Below are 17,818 nucleotides of genomic sequence, written 5' to 3' on the forward strand. Positions count from 1 at the left end.
TCATAAATATATATATATGTACAGAAAGATATACATAAAATGTATGCTTAATGCAAATCTATATAAGGAATGCTACTAAAATTTGGTAGGTCCACAAACTCTCAAGTTTCTTTGGTGAACACAAGTATTCAATAAATAAGAGCAAAACAAGACACCTGTCTCAAGTATATCCTGACGTTGTACAGTGAAAAGTCAGAATATTCTGTAAAATACTGCATGCAATAAATTAATATCACTGTGCAGTGAGCTCCAGAAAAGAAAAACTTTATTGATACACTGAAGTAGAATTTTTGAAAATAGTCACCATTAGGAGGACATAGTGATCCTAGGATTAAGAAAATAAACAGAGGACTGTAAAAATCTTGCAAATCACTATAAAATTACATATGTTTTTCTTTTGGGGAGTTTAATAATCTTGCTGTCAAATTCTGTGAGGGCACTTAGCTAATTTAAAGATTTGCTTACAGCAGAAGCAATGCACCTGTTGCTGCCAGAGCCTATGTATTGTCAGTGTTAGCTCTTTTCTCTGAGCATAAAATGCCTGCTATTTGTCTTGATATTCCCTCACAGAGCCAGAAAGATTGGATTCCTCATTGTGACACTACGATTCATTTCCACAGAAGCTGCCTCAGTTTAGAAACTAAGTAAATCTCAATTTATTTTCCCTGGAACTACTGCTCAGACAGAGCTATGAATACTACACCCATTTAATCCCAGTGTTTGGGAGGTGTATGGAGGAATAACCAGGGGTTTATCTCTGTAATAACCAGTGGTCAGCTATGCAGATTTGCAAGGGGAGGACACACGCACAGAGAGGGTGTTAGGTGCATGAAATAATTCTCAAATGTAGTACAGAGGCATACATGCACATTCCAGTGATACCAAGGAAGTTTGGACAGACATCTTTGCAAGACCATTTTGCTTAGAAAAAAATTAGAAAGGCCAACATGCAGAAAGAAAACCAGTAAGTTATCCAGCTAATTTCAATACAGTCCATATCTTAAAACTCTTTCAAGAAACCAAATTCTTAGAACTTCTATTTTACTTGGAATTAACCCACATGATTGCCAGTAATACTACCAACAATAAACAGAAACTAGGCATCAAATGCTATAAAATAAATCACAGCTTTTCATTTATTTGTGTATTTACTGACCAGCTATTCTGACTCATTTCTGTGAGCATTTCTTTCCAGACAACAGTTACATCTGACCTTTGGAATCTTACTTGCTTTAACTTTGTCATAAAAGACCCAAGAGCTCCACACGCTTCTTCTGATGTGCACAGACCTTCAGCTCATGTCAGTGACAATTGCATGCAAAGACCAAATTTCTAAAATACAATTTGCAACATTCTTTCATTTCGTTTTTCCCTCAGACTTACCTGGTTTCATCAATATAAACTGCCTCCAGCACAGATGCTGCATATTCAATATTCTTTTTTAAGTCCACCACATTAATGTCACCTTTCTCCAGCTGCTTTACCAAGCATCTTAATCTGTGAAAAAAAAAAAAAAACAAAACAGTGTGATAATTCTATCAAGTTTAGTGTCTTCATTTTCTAATTGAAACATTGGAACCAACAAAACAATGTAGAGCCAAGGACCACCACTCCATCTCTAGTCTTGGTTTAAGAAAATCTGGCTTTAGAATGCACTTAACACTGACTGGTTTTATACTTTTATAGCTTGCTATATTCATAAGGTGTACTAAAAAATGGCTTCTATATTCCAGAAAGTCAGAGAGGACGTTTTAACCATCATCAAAGCAATTTCCTATTCATTTGTGACATTATTATTATGCCTCAGTCTCCAATTTAAAAAAATAAATAAAAATTAAACTAGTGTGTTGTCTTGCTATACTTTTTCCATACTTAGGTGGTTAATTATATTTTTATAACCACAGTATGCAGATTTTGCTTCACTTAAATGTCTTTAGTTTTTATTTAGGCCTCTAGCATGTTTTTGCTACAGAATTTGTATTCTTATTAGTGTGAGATAATATGGAAGTCTGTTGTGTCTGTGCTTATAACAAATTCATCATTATACCAGAGGAAAGGCAGTGCCCATAGCAGTAGAAAAATCCAAATAAGTCCCAAATGTGCTTTAAACTTTTAGTTTTGAGGACTTTGTTTTACAGTACAAACAAGGATACGCCCAAAGGGGATTTTGTAATGCATTAACTCATGTCTACAGCAACATACTTCCACAGATACACTCCTTGAATACTAGATTTTTTCTAAACTCTGATGACTCTTCTGACACTGCTCAATTTAACCATACAGAGTAGATAAAGCACTGGAGTGAAATGAAAACCTTATCAGTAAAAGTACAGAGGTATGACTAAATGGATGCTTAAAGTATAGGTATTTTCCTTCTTTCTGTGCTATATCTCTGAATAGAAATAATCTATGGTTTTGAATCATATAAGATAAAGTTTTCTTTAACTAAGGATATATCATTATTGTTACATAACTTCCATTAAATAATCTTTATGTGCAGGAAAAATTGTGAAATGAGCATTTAGATAAAAAGTGCAGTGAAATTGATTCAGCATTAGGACGACTACCTTCAGAAAAAGATCATATTTATGGCATGCACCAGCATACATAAAATATGCAAACGTTACATGAAGAGAAGACTGAGGGGACACCTCACTGCAGTTACAACTTCCTCATGAGGGAAAGAGGAGGGACAGGCACTGATCTCTTCTGTGGTGACAGGGACAGGACCCAAGGGAATGGCCTGAAGTTGTCAGGGGAGGTTTAGGTTGGATACCATAAAGATTCTTAAACCAGAGAGTGTTTGGGCACTGGAATCGGCTGCCCAGGGAAATAGTCCCAGCACCAAGCCTGGCAGAGTTCAAGAAGTGTTTGGACAACACACTCAGGCACATGACGTGACTCTTGGGGATGTCCTGTGCAGGGCCATGAACTGGACTCAATAACCCTTGTGTGTCCCAACTGACCTTACTCTGTGATTCTGTGGTAATAATATATTTCATACATACAGATACACTATATATTATTTTCATTGTGTGCAAGCAATATTTCCTTGGACCTAATTAAAATATATAAATAACAAAATTACAGTGATATTTGAAAAAAAAATTCATAAATGTGGAAAGTACTGTTCTATCATAAAATCATTTTCATGTTTTTCTACATATTTCTTTGGTCTAAGTACAATCATGTTCAAATGTGTAAAGATAATTTTAGTAAACAGAGTTTTAAGACCAACCTCCTCAGTTCTCTAAAGTCTTAATTCAATTCAAATTAGCCTAGCACATGCAACCATATTTACTTGGCATTTTACACAGTGCATTGCATATCAGTGGAATGGAAAACGTAGTGTTAAAAAATTTTCTCAGAGAAATTAAGTGGGCAGATGAAATACTCTGGGAGCTCATCTCCTACACAGAAATAACCATATGCATGGGAGACGTTTCCAGTACGTCACTTCTTCCACTTCACAGCTACCTGTAGCTGAAGAAGGTTATTCACAGACATCTCCCAGAACACAACACACTTATCTCCCGGGGTTTGTGCTCCTCAGTACTGCTCACAAACACACACACGCAGCCCCTCCTAAGCACCAATGCCAAAATGCCCAGGTGGGTCTGGCAGCATCAGCGCCACTGCTTGCAAATAGCTGTAGGGTGTTTCTGTCACTTCCACTGCTCCCTCCATATTTGACTGAGCACATCTCCAAATCACACTTTCCAAAGTGGGAGCATAAATAAATTTGAAAACTTGTTTTCAAATACACAAAAATAAATTTTAACACTGCACAACAGGGGGCCAGGCTCTGCTAGAACAGTATCAGCCTAAAACTGCTTCAAATCCTACCATTTCCAGTGGTTCCTCACTATCTGAGGCAATAGATCAGATGACAGGTATTTGGAATAATTTTTATGCTTGTAGGTGGAAATGAGCCCCTGAGGGAGCCTTTAAGCCACAATGATCTTGCTGCACAGGTGTGACTTGCCCTGTGGGTATAGTTCACGTTCCAGGAGGAATGCAGAACGCAATAACACACCAGATGATTTGGAAACACTGCTCAGGCAAATTTGAAGTGATGCTGAAGATATTGCAGATTCACAGAAGGACACAAGTGACTTTATCTCATGCATGACACTTTGTGAAGATGTCCTCAGGAGTCCTTGGCTGACCCAGTGCAGATCTATCATAGAATCAAGAGATACTTTGGCTGGAAGGGACCTCCACCTGGTACAAGCTCTTGCTCAAGACAGGGCTAATCTCAAAGATAGGTATAACTTCAAAGTTAGGCAAAATTACTGACAGGTATTTCTGCTCAAGCTTTGAATGCATGGAGATTTCAAAAACCCTTGGAAAAACGAGTTTAAATGGTCAATCAGCCTCATGGTGCTTCATGTTTTCATAACATCTAACTGGAATGTCCTTTGTGGCAACCTGCATGCCCAAACTTTGCTGTTCCAAGAAAAAATTGCCTCTGTCTATGGTACAACTTCCCACTAGGAAGCTAGACACAGCAATAAAATCCTTCCATTTTGTCACTGATCAGACACGTGTCATGTGACACTAATGAAATTTACCCCAGAAGTCAGAAAAACTGACTTCCAATACAGCATAAGTGGGTTATAGCAGTATATGAATGGTCTGAACATAGTCAGTGTCTTCTGCATTAAAGTGAATAGCCACAGAGCTTAGGAGCTGACATTTCATAATGAAACTAATAATTTAGCAAAAAATTAATTTATAAGACTAAGCAACAAGTGTTGACACACCCACAGTCCACCATTGCACAAGACAAAGAAACTTTTGAAAAGGACAAGTAAAAGTAATATAAAAATAATTATTTCTTCAGCTGCACTGCAAGGATTTTTATTTGTTTGTTTTCTTTTAATTGTCATAAATTGAAAATGAACATTAGAAATACTATTTGAAAACCTGAAGTGTTACTTAAAACTGGAAGTAATTGTATTCACACCCAGACTGTGAACTGTGCTACTAAGAAATAATAGACAGCAAAGAGAAAAAACTGGAGGAGCTATTTTGTGAAAGAGAAAAAAGGACTATTTGAACTGGTTTAAGATGCAAAGAAAATTGTATGCAGAACTAATGTGATAAAAAGCATGAAAAAAGGATTATGTATCTGAGGACACCTGAAAACTGCATTATAAAACTTATAAAACCCCAGTTTACAAGGGAGAAAGAGACATCTGCAATTAATAAAGGGAGTGGGTGGAGAACCATCTTCTGTCATCTTGGGTAAACATCATTAACAGTGCTGTGGGATTAATGCTCTTGTGGACAATCCAAATGCACTCTGCTCCCATCTCTCTTCAATAATATGGCTGTGATGCCACTGGGGCCCGTGTGTCCCCAGTGCTCACCTCTCTGTGCAGCTGATGCCACTGTCCAGCTGTGGGCAAAAATCGTTGAGGCCCTCCCAGCAACACAGGAAAATCAGAGGAAGCAAGGATTTTACTGGGAAGCATTTCTTGATTAAGAATATCAAAACCACAACTCACTTGTTTCCAATTTCCCCACTAAAATTCTCCCATGTTTGAACTAAAGTTTTGTTAAATCTATTGTAACTTTCTGGGGTTATACCAAATTAACTGAGGATAGCTTTTGTGATATTATGATGTTATTTCAAAAAGCTTCCTATGACATTTTCAGTTACTACAAAAAGGAAAAAGAAGAAACATTTTTAAAAGGTGAGGAATCGGTGATCAAATATGACTTTTTGCAATGTCCTCACGAGAAAGTCTTCTTTTCTGTGGAACCAAGGAAAGTCCAATGAGAGAAGTATGTTTGGAGATACTGAATAACTGTCCTAAACACAGGCTGAATTGCTAACAAAGAAAGGTGCGAGGATGACTTTACTTAAGAAGGGATATTTTAAAGTAGATAGGCAGACAAGTTGGACAATTTCAAATTCAGATTAAACTGCCATTTTTATTTCCAAGGTAAAATAAATTACTAGTAATCACTGAGAATAAATCAGTGCTAAAGGCCCAGCTTAAGAGTCTTTAAGAACCAGAAGACGAAAATTGAGCCTGAAGTTAACTTCTGAACCTGAGAAAAAGACCCTCTGCCTGCTTTCCCTAAACTGCCTTTATTTTCCTCACCACTGAGTTTTGCAGAGAAGCAGCTTTCTAACTTACACATCTGGACTTCACTTAAAACTGTTTTGGAAACTTTGAACAAAAAAAAAAAAAAAAAAAAAAAAAAAAAAAAAAAAAAAAAAAAAAAAAAAAAAGCTGGCTTTTGCCACAGATCCATTAAAGGGGAAGTGAAATAAACTGTAAAAAGTAAACTGTAAACTAACCTTGCTTCCTTCTACATTTTGAAATTAGTGAAAGTCACTGTTGAAGAATGAACACATAGGTAATTCTTTGAAAATAATAAACACATGCTATTGTCAATTAAAGAGAAATTATTATTGATATTCATATTCACAGTCCTGTACAAACAATTATCTGTGTTGTTTAGATCAACTCCAAGTTGTAAATCATTATCTTCCCATGACTAATTAAGAAAAGCCCAGCTGTGACAATTGTGACAATGTGTGAAAAAGTCTAAGGACAGAAAAAAGATCATTTTTTCTGTAAACAAATGTTTCATGTTCTGTTTGGGCTATTTAATATTGAACAATAAAATTAAGTGGATTATTGTCAACTTTATTATAAAAGTGATTCGATCCTCTAAATGAACATCACAAAGTAAAAATGGATTGATATGTAATGTGAAATTAAAATTAAAGAAGACGAGGGCAATACGGATAGTTAAACACCACTAGCTTTTCAAAACTTTGGAGAAGGGGAATATTTTCCTCTAAAGCTATCTGTAATTAAAACCACAAACCAGTTTTGCTGCCTGTAGTCATTCTCATAAGAATCAGCTGAATAATTTTCACCTGTAGAAAGCACTCACTCAGGAGTTCCTCAGCTTTCCAAGGCAGAAGTTACATCCTCACTCAAACATGAATGCTCTTAAAAAGGGTCAATATCCAACAATTCCAAATCCCTATATGAACTGCCCAAATTCCAATTATTTTTATGTGAATTGGTATAACTGGAATTTTACATGTTTCTATTAAGAACGTGCATATATAAAATAAATCTTTGTATAAATACACCATTCCATCCAACAAATTCAAATAGATGAGAGATGCTGAAGAAATATACACAATATGGCAGCAAAGATACAGGAGTGATCCCTTTGTGCTGCCACTCCCGTTTCCCTGGTCCTACCTGCAGTTAGATAGACCAATTATCACAACTTCAAGACAGCTAAGCTTTACTTCAAGGTTTTCTACTTTATGACAGAGAAAAAACAAGCTGATATGGAAATATTTTGCCCAGCAAGGCAAGGCCAGCATATCAATGGGGAGTAAGCAGCTGGCAGCTCTTGACATAGATCTTAATGTGTGTTTCTCCTCCTTGAAATCATAAAAATGCAGCTCCAAATGCAGTTACCTGATATTTCTTCTGATTACAGAGGCTCTCAATAAACCCTTATGTGGAGAAATACAAGAAAGTGTTTTCAGTGCTGCAAATGTGTCTTACAAACTCACTTCTCAGCCACTGCTGTGTCTGAGCTTATGCACAGGAAGTCTTGTGGTTGCTAAGGGTTTCATGAATCACATATATTCCATGATTATTTTAAGCATTTTAAGTGGTACATGCTGATCTGTAATTATGATTCAGTCATTAGAAAATAAATATTGATCATGCTGGTAATTCAGACAACATTTTAATATACCAAAACTTCAATCCCATATTGAAGAATTAAAATAGAAATTGTGCAGCTACATAGCAACACTGAATTTTACATTTTCTTAATGATAATACTCTGCTTTTTCATGGTGATATAATTGCCTTGGTTGTTCAAATATTATTTTTATGCAAGATGAAATTGTTTTCCTTCAGACAGGCACTCTCTATTAGGCTTCAATTCATTTTACCTTATCCTATAAATTTAACATTTACCACTCTAATAGTACATAAATATTATCCTTTGTGTCTCATTTAGTAACAAGTTAAACAAGTGTGTTTAAAAAATTTAGTCAAAATTCCTACATTTGCTTTAGCACCCAGCTGAAATCACAGAACACCATGGAGTTTTACAGGTTTTCCACTTGAAGTCATAAACCAGTTCAAGGTCTCAAAGGCATTTTGTAACTTTTGCATAATTCTCAACAAACCGAATAAAACAAATGTCAGGTGCCTGAGAAGCCACAGTGTCTTGACCCCAATGATACTAAAGGTCTGTTATTTGCAGCACTGTAACTTTTCACCATCCTCCATCATCTTCTCTGGCTACACTGGAGAGACACCCCAGAGGAGCAGGCTCATCTGGGACTCTGGGACTGCTGCTCTTCCCTGCTGTCTCTCACACCTCTCCAAGTTACCCATCCTTTCCCAAAAGTTACTTTCACCATTAGATTCATTATATGTCATGATCATGAATGCTCACACATTTGAATTTCTCTGACCATCCTTTGTGCACACCCAAGCTACGGAATGAGCTTAGCCAAGTTGAAGTGTCTTTCAAATTTTTCTTTCACTTCTGCTAAAGAACCATCATTAATACTGATTTGGTTCTGCTATTCAATTCCTTTCTGGGTTGAAGCTTAATAAAAAATCTTCAAACTTCAAATTACTTAGTATGTACAAATATTTGGCCATTTTCTCTCTTACCCTAAACACTTCAACTCTTTCTATTGTCTCAGTGTTTATTTCCAGTATTTGACATTCCCATTTCACAATCAATCCATGAAATCAAAGACAACCAAAATATACTGGAGTGATTTGGAAATTGCAAATTATTCTTCTAATGGCTTTTGTTGAATATTTATTTTTGCCTGAAGATTGAAATTTAATCCACAAGGTTTTCCTGAATTCTCTATACATTATATAGGATCCTAGTCAAAGCTATTTCATCTTGATGTTGCCAAATACTACAAGATGTCTCAATGTCTTCATCATGTACTTGCTGAATTCACTATCAACAAGCTGGGAAATTGAATGTAAACTCATCGTCTATCAAAAATCATGCTTGAAGATGATGGCCGACCTTCAGTATGTTTAACTTGTTGGAGCTAATGTGATAAGCACACAGAAAAGGCACAAAGCCCTTCTTTCCAATAGTGCTTTAAAAAGCTTTTAAAAAGTTTTTTTTTTTTAATTTTTCCTGCAGACAGCAGCTTTGGGCACAGTGATCAAAGCTGCTAAAAGGCAGATTATCTCCTTCAGTCCATGGGACCAGAAAATGTGGGTTGATAAATGTTGATACTCATCCTTTGAAAAGGGCATGCAAAGAAGTAAAAAAGTCCTTCTATAAATATTGATAACAAACTACCATGTAAAAAGCCAACTGAAGTTCTTTGATTTAAAACTGCATTAACCAGAACTGGTAACTTTGTACTGAAAACATTTTGTACGCTAATACTTAGAAAATATATTGCTGTGATTTATTTTGAAAGCATTTTTGGTGCAATTTCTGCAGCCATTAAGGAGACAAGATTGGTAAGTGTTCAGCACTAAAATAATGTCATTGCCCAATGATTAAAGAATCTTCAGCTGTGACAGCACAAGTATCCTTTCCTCTCCTTGATAAAACCACATATGAGCAAATAATACAGGAACATTAGAATGACAGTTTGTTCTATGATTTCTATGTGGAATCAATCTACAGTAAATACTATATAATCTGTGCATAATTAACATTTTCATTTTCTTGAAACAGAAATTAGAACCAGGACAGAATATCCTTGCTGCAAATCAGAGGTCAACTTTTATAAATGTGGCTAAACCCTAACAGATAACACTTCTGGTAACTCTCAAATTTGTTGCTTAATAGTTACAGATTTTTTGAGACATCAAAAACCTGCAACTGTAGAATCTTTATCCTGGTAAGTAATTTGGAGACTCTGCACCTATTTATAAATTATTTTATATCTGTTTCTGACCTGCTGTCTTCCTTGAACAGAGCATGAGATATTTTGTTGCTTAGTATGCAATAGAATCACAGAATCATTAAGGCTGGAAAAGACCTCCAAGATCATCAAGGCCAACCTTGTGGCAAAACACCACACTGCCAATTAAACCATAGCACCAAGTGCCTTCTCCAGTTGTTTCTTGCCAACTTCCATTTCTCTCAACACACACACAGCTGACAGCTGATAATATATCAAGTGAACAGAGGTTACCTAAAGGCCTCTATAAAAATGCAGTAGAGAAAAAGAGTTTTTTGAAATGGCAGTCCACCATACTTGGTCTAAGAACATGGTCAGATGTGGTGCCCCAGCTATCGCTCTGTGATCCATTCCATCTCCTTTTTCTGGGAAAAAATTGCCCCATCTTCTCCCATATCTGTTAGCACAAGAATATGGGTAACAATATCTCTTCAACCTGACACTGCAAAAACAATCTAGTTTACCTTCAAGGTACTTTACATCAGTTCTACAATCAGATGAGAGTCCCATGCACAGACAGCTGTGCTATCAGATGTATGAGGGTAGTTGGTTCAGCTGGACTAACAGATCAACATAATCACCAAGATAATCCTACTTTGATCCAAGATCTCACTTTTCAGTGGATTTGTAAGTCCTCCTTTTCTACTTATAATTAAACTTAAATACTTGAAGCACTAAAGTATGAAAGTTTTACTTTTAATATATAATCACACTTTCCAGATGGGATGACAGAGCCAATTTTTCTTGAATTTTATTTTTAATGTGTACCATGGGTTCTGAGGAACCAAGTACAGATCTGTATCTCTGGAATAAAATTGTAAAATGCAAAAATCTCAAATATTTGCATTATGAACTATTACAGACTATTGCATAAAATCATTTAAGAGTTATCTTAGTCTGCCTAAACTATTGTAGAAAAAATACCACCACCTTAATTGAGATGTCTTTCCTACTGAATAATTAACAGCTTCAACAAATCTATTTTCACGAAAAGAATTTTTCATTCAAAAGACAGAGCAAGACACAAATGCTTTAGCACAACAGCTGTAGTAATTACAGTACAATTTTGCTGTAAAATCATTACCATCTCAGTGGTTCTGAAGAAAGAATAAAGTACATGTAATGTATATGGCAACGCAAAAATATGAATAGGGTTTTTATTTAAAACTGCAATACTGCAATTAAAATGTAGGGGAAAAAACAGGAGATGCTAGAATTCAGCACTCTATGTCATGTGTGAAACTAACTTCTGGCATTTGGAATTGTTAAAAATAAATGTTCTGCTGAAGAATTGCCAAATAAAGTACTTCAAAGCAGGTCTTGGTAATGAGAAGTAGAACATCAGATTAGCTTAAACACTTGAGAGCTATATAAATGTTTTAAAGAGGAAATAATCAAGCGGGTGAACCTTTTCCCTACATTCTGTAAGAGTGGTCATAAATAGGATGAAATGTAACATGGCCATTCTTATTTACACAGGAGACCCTGATTTAGGATTTGTACATGGGATACTAAATGTGAATTAGGGTGAGATAAGAAACTGAAATTCACTGTTCTTGAATAGATCCGTCTTTGAATACTTCAGAAGTAGTTACCTTAATCAGATAAAAGAACCTGGATCTCATCAGAAAAAAATATTTCCAAAAAAGCAATTCCTGAACAATATCACATTAAATCCATTAGCAAGTGGAGAGTCTATGTGGTCTTTATGCACACTGGGTTTTTTTTCTGGACACAGCTGTGACAGGAAGTGCAGCAAACCAAATAAAACATCATTTGCAGCCAATGCTGGTATACAGTGGCCACTCTCCTCAGCCTGCAGAGTGCCTGGCACTTTGGTATAAAGAGTTCAGCTTTGTAGGTCTGGAAAGCAGATTGGATTAGAGGCCATTCCTTAGTTCTTGCAGGGTTTTTATTGCCTTAAATCACACAAAATATAAGAGTTTCTCCTACGTGGCTCTAATCTAGAGGACTCCAAGAAGGGACAGGCAGCTATCCTTAACAGAACTTCCTTTATTTTCCATACTGTTCTCAGGACTTTGATGAGATTGTGTTCATACACACCCCACAAAGCACTTTAACTCCTCTGCTTCAACAAGATGTACTAACCTCACATGCTAATCACATTGTCTTTCTTGATATGAAAACGTGCTTTTAAACCAACCTGATTATAGACCTACTGACTAAATAGGGACCATGTTTTCATAGTTTCCAATTTGTTGATGTTCCAGGTTTGAAATACATCATCCCTCAGAAGGTGGAGTCCAGAATCTATGAGCAAAAGTGTTACTTTTCTAGTTTTGTTTAAAATGAGAAAAATCTAGCAAACATAGACAACTTAAATTTGCCTGTTTATATACACTCTACACATATTATAAGCAGATTAAATTGAAAATTGAGAACCTAGTTCTCAAACTGATCATAGAATACTCATGAAGAAAACAACATGGACCATCTTAGTTGCTAAATGGCACACTGCCCCGTTACTTTCTAAAAGAAGTCCTAAACTGGTCTCAAAATTAACGACAGAACTAATACATCCAGCTATGTTTAATTACTTGTGAATTGGTTGAAAATGTTGTGTTTACCAGAAAGAGCTTTCAGCTGGAAAATTACTGGGAGTCTAGCAAGAATTTGTTGATAAGAAAACTTCAAACCCACCTTCCAAGGAACCCACCTTCTAACCTTAATGTCTGTCTCTTTTAAGGATGCAGAAATTAAAATATGACTTTTTCAAAGTGATGACAGTACAACATCCCTAAATGTTCTTCTCTAGGGGTGTGAAATCTAACCTGATAGGTTCGACTCACTTACAGTCATGACTAACAACATTCCCAAATTTTTCTTCATTTTTCATAGCTCTACTGAATGAATCACTGTCCTTCAGTTTCTCTACAAACCATTGCCATTCCATTCAAGTTAAGAACCTGGCTATATTTTGTATTTAAAACAGAAAACTAGTCAGTTCTTGACTCAATATTATAATGTTTGTTTACAAACTCATTAAGGAAGAAGTCTGTGTGTATAAAAGCAAAATAGGCAATAAAACAGTTTCTTAGAAAGTGCAAATACATACTATGACTTGCCTGTCATAGTCTCAAACAATACATTGTTTCACTTTCCATTACTTTTCAGATCCTTTACTACAGCATATTTTTAATTGGAATTCTCAGTTTTGAAATCAAGTGATTCACTTCCATCTAAAATACCACTACTCAGAGAAGTAAGCCTTCTTCAAGGAGAATAGGCCAGTTTTAATACAGTAGCAAACATTCCAGGCATTGATCACAAGGGAGTGCTTGAAGAAAGAACATAGAGAAATAGTACAGCAAAGTCTACAGCAGCAAAATTTCCTAAAATTAATGCAAATGAGAAAGCGCCTTGTTCAGTAGTCTCCTACTAACACATTGGTTTCACCTGCAGATACCTACATGATGCCATGAACATGCAATGCAGGATGTTCTTGAATGGACAGTGGAGCAAGAGAGCCAAGTGCAATGCTAATGAACAGCTCAGTTCTGGTCAACGTGGGTTTGCAGCTATGCCCTAGCCAAGCGCACCTCAAAAGTAAGAGCTCAGGGCCAGTGAGAGCGTTTACAGCCTCTCTGCAGTTTCACTCTGGAAAGACAATGTGAAAATGACGATGAATCAGACGGATATCATGTTTTTGGTCAGCCACCATGCTTTCCTAGGTCAGCAAATGGCAGTGGCTGCTGTGCTTGTTTGGCTTGGACCCCGGGCAGGGCCTGGCCATCTCCTGTGCACTGGTCAGGATATTCCCTGTATTTGACCTTACCAGCAAGTGAGCCTTCTAAGCCATTTCATGTATATCTCAGCTCATTATTTCTGTAGGGTTTGAGGTTTTCTTAATGGCATATTTCCAAATTATTGATAACTAGAGATTCAGTTGTAAGCAACACTCATTTCTGTGGACTCTGTGGTTTTTAAATGCATTTAAAGATTCAAGGACATGATTCCAAAAGATGTGTGAGAGATTTCAGTGTCAACAGTAATCAGGGGTTTCCATCTTGTGCAGTGATACACACAAAGAAAGGGCAAAAATCCCAAGCAACTTTGTTACCATTGAGAGGATACACCTAAAAAAAGTACAGTGATAGTAAAACACTCAAATGAAAAGTAAATATATAGCTGAAAACTTTGCTCCAGCTTATTAAAAACTTTGTAGCAAAAAACTTATTTGGCAGTATTCCCATATAAAAATACATTACCTATAAATTGAAGTAGAAATGGTGCATTCTCCATGGGGCTGTGGGATCAAGCAATGAAGCGATCTAAATCTATCTTTTTAAGATCCAAGGGAGATGCAAAAGTTATCAAAATATGTATGTGCATCCTTTATCTAGGAGAGCTGTGTTGAAATGCCTGATTAAATGAGGGTATGCAAAAACATCAGGAAAAACTTTCCCTCTAAAATAAAACACCAAGGAACATGAAGGAAACAAGAACATGACAAAGTATAGACATTGGCATTTAATACAGTAATTACACTAGCAAAAATGCTGATGTGTTTTTATGAAGAAATTTGCTCAAGGCCCAGAAACATTCAATTAAACTGATATATGCAAGAACAACTAACAGTGACAAAAAAAACAGGCATAGGAGCACCCAAAGAAAAATATATGATCCATGGCATAACTGTTTGGAGATCAAAGGACTTTTAGTATTTTGTGTAATGATTTTATTAATCTTCAGTTTTCTTAATCTTTAAAATTTGCTGTCTGACAAATGTGATCCTAACTCTGCATACATCAGCCTATATCTTAAAGTCTTGCTAATATTCTGCTGTTGGATACATGTTAATGTACTTTACATGGAGAAGAAATGCAAGTAAAAAACAAAGTAATAATTTTTCCTCCGGTAGATCCTAGATCATGTGTTAAGGAAAGGTATTTGTATTATGGTGAATCAGATTTAATGTGAAGTTAAACCAGGGAATATTTAAAATATGCATTGCCATAAAATAATTGTTGTCTATTCTTAAGATTTTCATTCACTATTACTATTATTTTGATGTCACATCACTGTACTTAGTTTAAATTTTAATCCTGAACAGTTAATCTCAGACTCTTTTTTGGAATACCCTTAATAAAAATAAAATTGGAGCACTATTAAAAGGACACAAAAGAGCAGAGTAAAATATTCTTACAGTAAAAAGAAATAAACCTTATCAAAATGATCTCAGAAATTACAATAACTCTTAAAGAGGATTAATTAAAATAAAATTTAATGAATTTCTGCTCTTACTCAACCACAAGGACTCTGCTAGGTTCTGACATATTGAAAAAAGAGATCTTGGCACCTCCACACCAAACATGCTTACAGAAATGACATTAATTAATTTCAGAGGCAGAATAGCTTGACATGGAGATACATATTTGATTACACATGATGTTAGCCCCCAAATATGACAACATACAATTTAATCATGCAGATAATTCCTTTATGAGGCAGATTTCTGACTTTTACCCCAGTGATTTATCTCCTCTGATTACAAACCAGACTGTCCTAATGTTTTAAGTCTAAAAATCCAGCCTGTGAGTCTTTTTCATTAATTACATCAACCTCACAAATCTAACTGCACTGTGCACATACAGCCCCTTTTCTTCTGAAGCCTATGAAAGTTGTTAAGAGATGGCCATTTTTTTAAACACCAGTGACCATTGTTCCATTTATCCCAAGGACACATAAATACAAGTGCAAAGATTAGAGCAACAAAACCTGTACCTTTTCATCTGCTTTGCCATTCATCTTCCCATTCCTTCCCAATTGCCTCCAGCTCTGAGGAGGCACAGGCAGTTCCCTGCTCTCTCCACATGTTCCTGCCAGGACTCATGGATGCACACTCTGCATTTTCATACTCCAGTCATGAAAACCTCCTTAACCTCTTTAGCATTCCCTTTAATCCTGGGACCAGGCAAGGGAAATACTGACTTTGCCCCTATAAACCTTCTTCACTTATGTTCCTTGACACTTTTGCTCTAAACTGAGCCTGGGCTTTTCTATTTTCATTTCTTGGTGTCTGCCTGAGGTTTTTTCCTGCCGTTCAACTCCCTGCACCCACACAGTCATGCCAAAGTGGTGAACTGAAGAGTAACATCATTAAGTGGGCATTTTCATTCACCTTGCCTTTCATCTACAAAATATCCTACACATAGCTGTATAGTTCTCATAGTGAAGAATTTTATTAATACACAGCTTCAGTTTCAGTTTATAAGTACTACTTGATCAATTTTTTCCCCATATTTATCTACAGTATGAAAGAAACGCCCTTGAAAGTACATAGCAGTCAAGTCACTAGGCAGGGCAGCTTGCTACAGATCAGTCTTCTGAGTCCAGCTCTAGCAATGATACAGGTTTTTCTGTTAGGCATCACAGGTCAGAATTTTAGGTGGCATGAATCTCACAGCACACAGAGGAGTTCAATTAGTTCACATGAGCACATGTGCTTTTTATCACATTTTGGTATAACGGCATGAAAAAACAACATGAGTGTTTTCTAAGTGAAGAGTACCTGCACTTTTTTATATAAAAGTTTCATTACAAAGCCATTAACAACTTCAGTTATGAAGACAGGTAAGAGTCATCAGAGAGAGAATTCATTAATATCTCATGCATATGATAAAGATGCATGGATTAACAGCTCATGAAGGATATCTTACTGTTGTCACCAGTGACGCACAGTTCGTGCTTCAAATGCACTAAACTAATTTGCAGTGCTCTTCAGAAACATTTCAGTCCTGAAAATACCTAAAGCAGCTGAGCCAAGTGACTGGTGCCAGTAAGGCAGGACTCTGGGACTTGCAAGACACAACAGCTCTCCCACACAGAGGAGGGATTCATTATACAAGTATTTCTCAAACAACATGAGTACCAAGCTGTCTCTTACTATACCCACATCTACATATCCAGACTGCTGGAACTTGTGACTTAGCACTAAACTTCATTGGGAAGAACCTACCCTTCCTCACTCCAGTCTTGTTACATACCAAGAACCAACTTGATCAGGATAGCTGGTTTCTCTTGAAATGCTGGAGAGCCTCTTACAAGCTCCAAGTTCTACATTTGGTACATGCCAGAATGATTTTATAATTACATTAAACATCCTTAGAGGAAAACACATAATCTTTAACAAAAGAATTATTAGATTTTGTAATATTTTAATGCATGCACCATTTAACTTCAACAGATATCTACTAGAAGAAGATTTTAAAAATATATCTTAAACTATCAGTTTCAGCTGTCTCATAAAGCAATCAAATTTTCCTTTCATGGGTGGTGGAATAAATGCTACCTTAAGCCTCACTGTGTTTTTCAGTAGCATCCCTTATAACAGTGTAAATTTAATACATGTTAGGCCTAGATCTGCTTTGGAAATTATAACTACTTTTTCTTTAGATTGGCTGCAATGTCTTCTTGTGATAAATAAGGTTGGTTTTGAGTTGCCTTTCGGAATCTTGTCAGTACTTCCCAATCCCACATTTGTACAAGTGTGGCACTTTTCCAAAACATATTGTCTCCTAAATCTTATTTAAACAGAAAAATCTTTAAACAGTATTTTGCAGACCTACATCAGGGAATGAACTTGAAATCTTTTCTTTTATAAATAGGATTATAGAGCTCCATAAAAGTCAGTTAAGAGAATTTTCAGACCTTTTAGATGTTTTGAATTTTAAAAAGAAGATAAGATAAAAAAATCATGATAATCCTACTCATCATGCTTACGGATTTTCTATTTATTAGACCTGTCATTACATTTGACTAGCTGCTCATAATTATCAAAAATATAAACACTGCTGTAAGATGGATTAATGGTGTTGTGTTTTCTCTAAT

At 36.0% G+C, this 17,818-nt stretch overlaps 1 protein-coding gene across 3 annotated transcripts in view; it reads right to left on the reverse strand.

Annotated features, from left to right (window-relative positions):
* The window catches only part of PDE1A (phosphodiesterase 1A), a 130,351-nt gene that overhangs the window by 73,688 nt on the left and 38,845 nt on the right, over positions 1-17,818 (reverse strand). For all 3 annotated transcript variants that reach the window (XR_005955564.1, XR_005955563.1, XM_041472848.1), the window contains exon 2: positions 1,384-1,497. Coding sequence is in view for 1 of the 3 variants with exons in the window: in XM_041472848.1 (XP_041328782.1) it covers positions 1,384-1,497 (114 nt within the window). In the remaining 2 variants the exon portion in view is untranslated. The remainder of the gene's footprint in view (positions 1-1,383; positions 1,498-17,818) is intronic.

Source organism: Pyrgilauda ruficollis, unplaced genomic scaffold, assembly GCF_017590135.1.
Source record: "Pyrgilauda ruficollis isolate IOZ18807 unplaced genomic scaffold, ASM1759013v1 scaffold3, whole genome shotgun sequence".
Taxonomy (NCBI): Eukaryota; Metazoa; Chordata; class Aves; order Passeriformes; family Passeridae; genus Pyrgilauda; species Pyrgilauda ruficollis.